This window comes from Fopius arisanus, unplaced genomic scaffold, assembly GCF_000806365.1.
Source record: "Fopius arisanus strain USDA-PBARC FA_bdor unplaced genomic scaffold, ASM80636v1 scaffold00042, whole genome shotgun sequence".
Lineage (NCBI taxonomy): Eukaryota > Metazoa > Arthropoda > Insecta > Hymenoptera > Braconidae > Fopius > Fopius arisanus.
Window position 1 is genome coordinate 160,136 of NW_011887781.1, and position 2,582 is coordinate 162,717.

The 2,582-nt window shown below is 38.3% G+C and overlaps 2 protein-coding genes across 2 annotated transcripts in view; one reads left to right on the forward strand and one right to left on the reverse strand.

The window, feature by feature from the left end:
• LOC105266859 (intraflagellar transport protein 74 homolog) overlaps positions 1-520 on the reverse strand; it is a 15,757-nt gene extending 15,237 nt beyond the window's left edge. The window contains exon 1 of the mRNA XM_011305297.1: positions 341-520. The gene's annotated coding sequence lies outside the window, so the exon portion shown is untranslated. The remainder of the gene's footprint in view (positions 1-340) is intronic.
• A 136-nt stretch (positions 521-656) lies between these two features.
• Positions 657-2,582, forward strand: part of Sesn (Sestrin) — a 106,895-nt gene continuing 104,969 nt past the window's right edge. The window contains exons 1-2 of the mRNA XM_011305301.1: positions 657-976; positions 1,985-2,281. Coding sequence (XP_011303603.1) covers positions 2,034-2,281 — 248 coding nt within the window. The 5' untranslated portion in view covers positions 657-976; positions 1,985-2,033. The remainder of the gene's footprint in view (positions 977-1,984; positions 2,282-2,582) is intronic.

Consider the following 2,582-nt stretch of genomic DNA (forward strand, 5'->3'; position numbering starts at 1 on the left):
AGAGAGTATTTTTATGGGAATTAAAAAATATTCTCTTCCCAATGCAAAACATCATGTGGAAATGATTAAACGTACCTTTAAGATTGTCATTGATGGAGTTTAGTGGGTCATACGATTTATTACCCACTCGGAGTTGTGAAAAATATTGTTGAATATTGTAAATTTTATTTTGAGGAGGAATTGTTAATCAATAAACATCAATCAGAGATTAAAAATATTTTTTCCCTCTGATCTTTTAAAAAATTTCCATTAACATGAATTCCCCGGAAAATCTACAATCTCACCAAAAAATCATTAATACCCCAGTTTTATAATTTTATTAACATTTAACTAACCTTACCTAATACAGTTTCAAAATAAGTGCCGGTCGTCTGCGCAGCTGTTAACGTACGGTGGCTCGAGATTTTTATTTAAAAAATAACTGAAATGACAACTAGAAATCAGCTGGGATGCACGATTTCAATTTCTTTGCCGCCGGAGTGAAGATTTGTTGTATTCCATGATAAAATTGCCAATAACCAGGTACTAATTTCAAAAAGGAATGAAATAATTCGTACGAATTGAACGCAGTGCCATGAGCGGTGCGCAGTGAATGGTGCGCGGCGCCGGTGCGTCGTGGTTCGTCCCTTCGATTCCCAGAATTCGAGGGACAATGGCCGCCAGTCGGAACGGCTCTTTGTTTATACACCGAATAGAATGACTCGGAGGTCGTCAACAAACGTAAACGGTTCACAATATCAACGACAATAACTGCGAAGGCCCTCAGAGTGTAACCAAAAATTCGTAAATTAATAAAATGAGGGGATAATAAAGGAGAGAACAGAGGGAGTGTGTGTGCCGGGGGGAACGCCTCACCGGTTTGCTCAGTCTGTCGGAAGATTCCATTGTGAGTGGATTTGAATAAGTTTTTCTCCAGTTATTTGTTGTGTTTTCGTGGTGTTAGAGGTTGTCATCGATTGCTGAGTAACACACCGAGGTATTTACATACTCTAGATAATATTGAATATTGAAAAATGGTGGATTTGGTGGTAGAAAGAGATTATTCCGGGAATTGAAGTGCAGGGTGATGGTGACAAGTGTTATATACAATTGTGCCCTTCCCACTGCCATTCAGCTGGGCTGGTCAGCTGACGGCAGTCACCTCCAGCCAACCGGTTTTATTTCATTTTTCTAAATGATATTTCCGTTCTTTCGGTCTTTAAGTTCTTGGGGTTTTTTCTTGGTGGCATTATCCGCGTATCAATGTTATGGGCACAATCGACTTCACTCTTGTCACGTCCATTTGTTGATTTTTTTTTTTGTTTTGTTTTTCTTTGGCCAGAGTGACATTGTAAAGTGGAACGAGTACAGTTCAATTTATGAGTTTTATTGCCAACACGCAATTGTCAGGAAACTTGAGATTGAAACAATTTTATCGTCGGCTAGAGTAAATTGTAATGCTTATCGTTTTTTGTTCGTAATTTATCGATTGTCGAAGGAATAAGTTGCTCGAAAATATTCAATTCTATTGACTTTTTTCATGGAATAATCATTCCAAGATTGAAATGGGATTGGCTGAATACCGAGGTTCAGTGGACAATGAAAAAAAATGGAGAAACATATCAGGGGAAAATAAATATTAAAATCATGACCGTGAGGGCTTTGAATCATTTATCTATTTGTCACGGCTAATGTCAGTAGAAGTGTCATGTTCTATGCCTTCTCAATTATCGTATTCAGTCTCGTCACAATTAACGCATTCGATAGCTCTACAAGTGTCATTCTAATTTTTCTGGCTTGAATTTCCGATTAAAATGCAATGTAGCGAGATTTTGGATGAAATGACCCAGGAGGCATTGTCAATACGAAATTGATTATTCCATTAAAATTCAAATTAATTGAAAGTCTAGTGTATTTGGATTCCAAATATTCTAGTTTCGAATCGAAATGTGAATTTCAAAGTGATGACTCCATCATCATGCTCGTACTTTTTATTTGTCTCCAGCAAAGGTTGTAGAAGAGGCTGGCCAATGCAACACATACAATAAATCGTCATGAATAAGGATAAGAAAAATTGTTCTGGTCCCTCGACGAGGGGTGACGAAGTGGACATTGTCAACAGATTCTTGACACCCTTGTGTGCACGAGACGAGACAGCAAGAGATATTGCTCTTGCTGCAGCTCGTACACTCGTTGAGGGATGGCTTGGTGGCATGTCCAGTCCGAATCAGTGGAACGATATGGAGGAGGTGGAGAATACGGGTGAAAAACATTCTGGGAAATCCAAAAGCCACACTAACCGGTAAGCATTGTCTTGTCGCACCTCCAATTATCTTTCCTCAGTCCTTCGTTTTTAATTTAATTGACAAGGCATTGATTCGGGGAAAACAATAATCAAGGCAACCGTTTTCTTTTGACCTCGGAATCTTTCCTTCTCTCCATTTTATTTTTCGTTCGAAAATTTCTTTCACTCTCTGAACGGATTCTCTCAAGCTTCTTAGCTATGTGAAGTTGGCATCGAAGTTTGAAAAATCTAACTTTTTTTTGTTGGTTTGGATTGTACTCATTGAGTACTTGAATGTACCCTGTGCACTTTTTTTTGT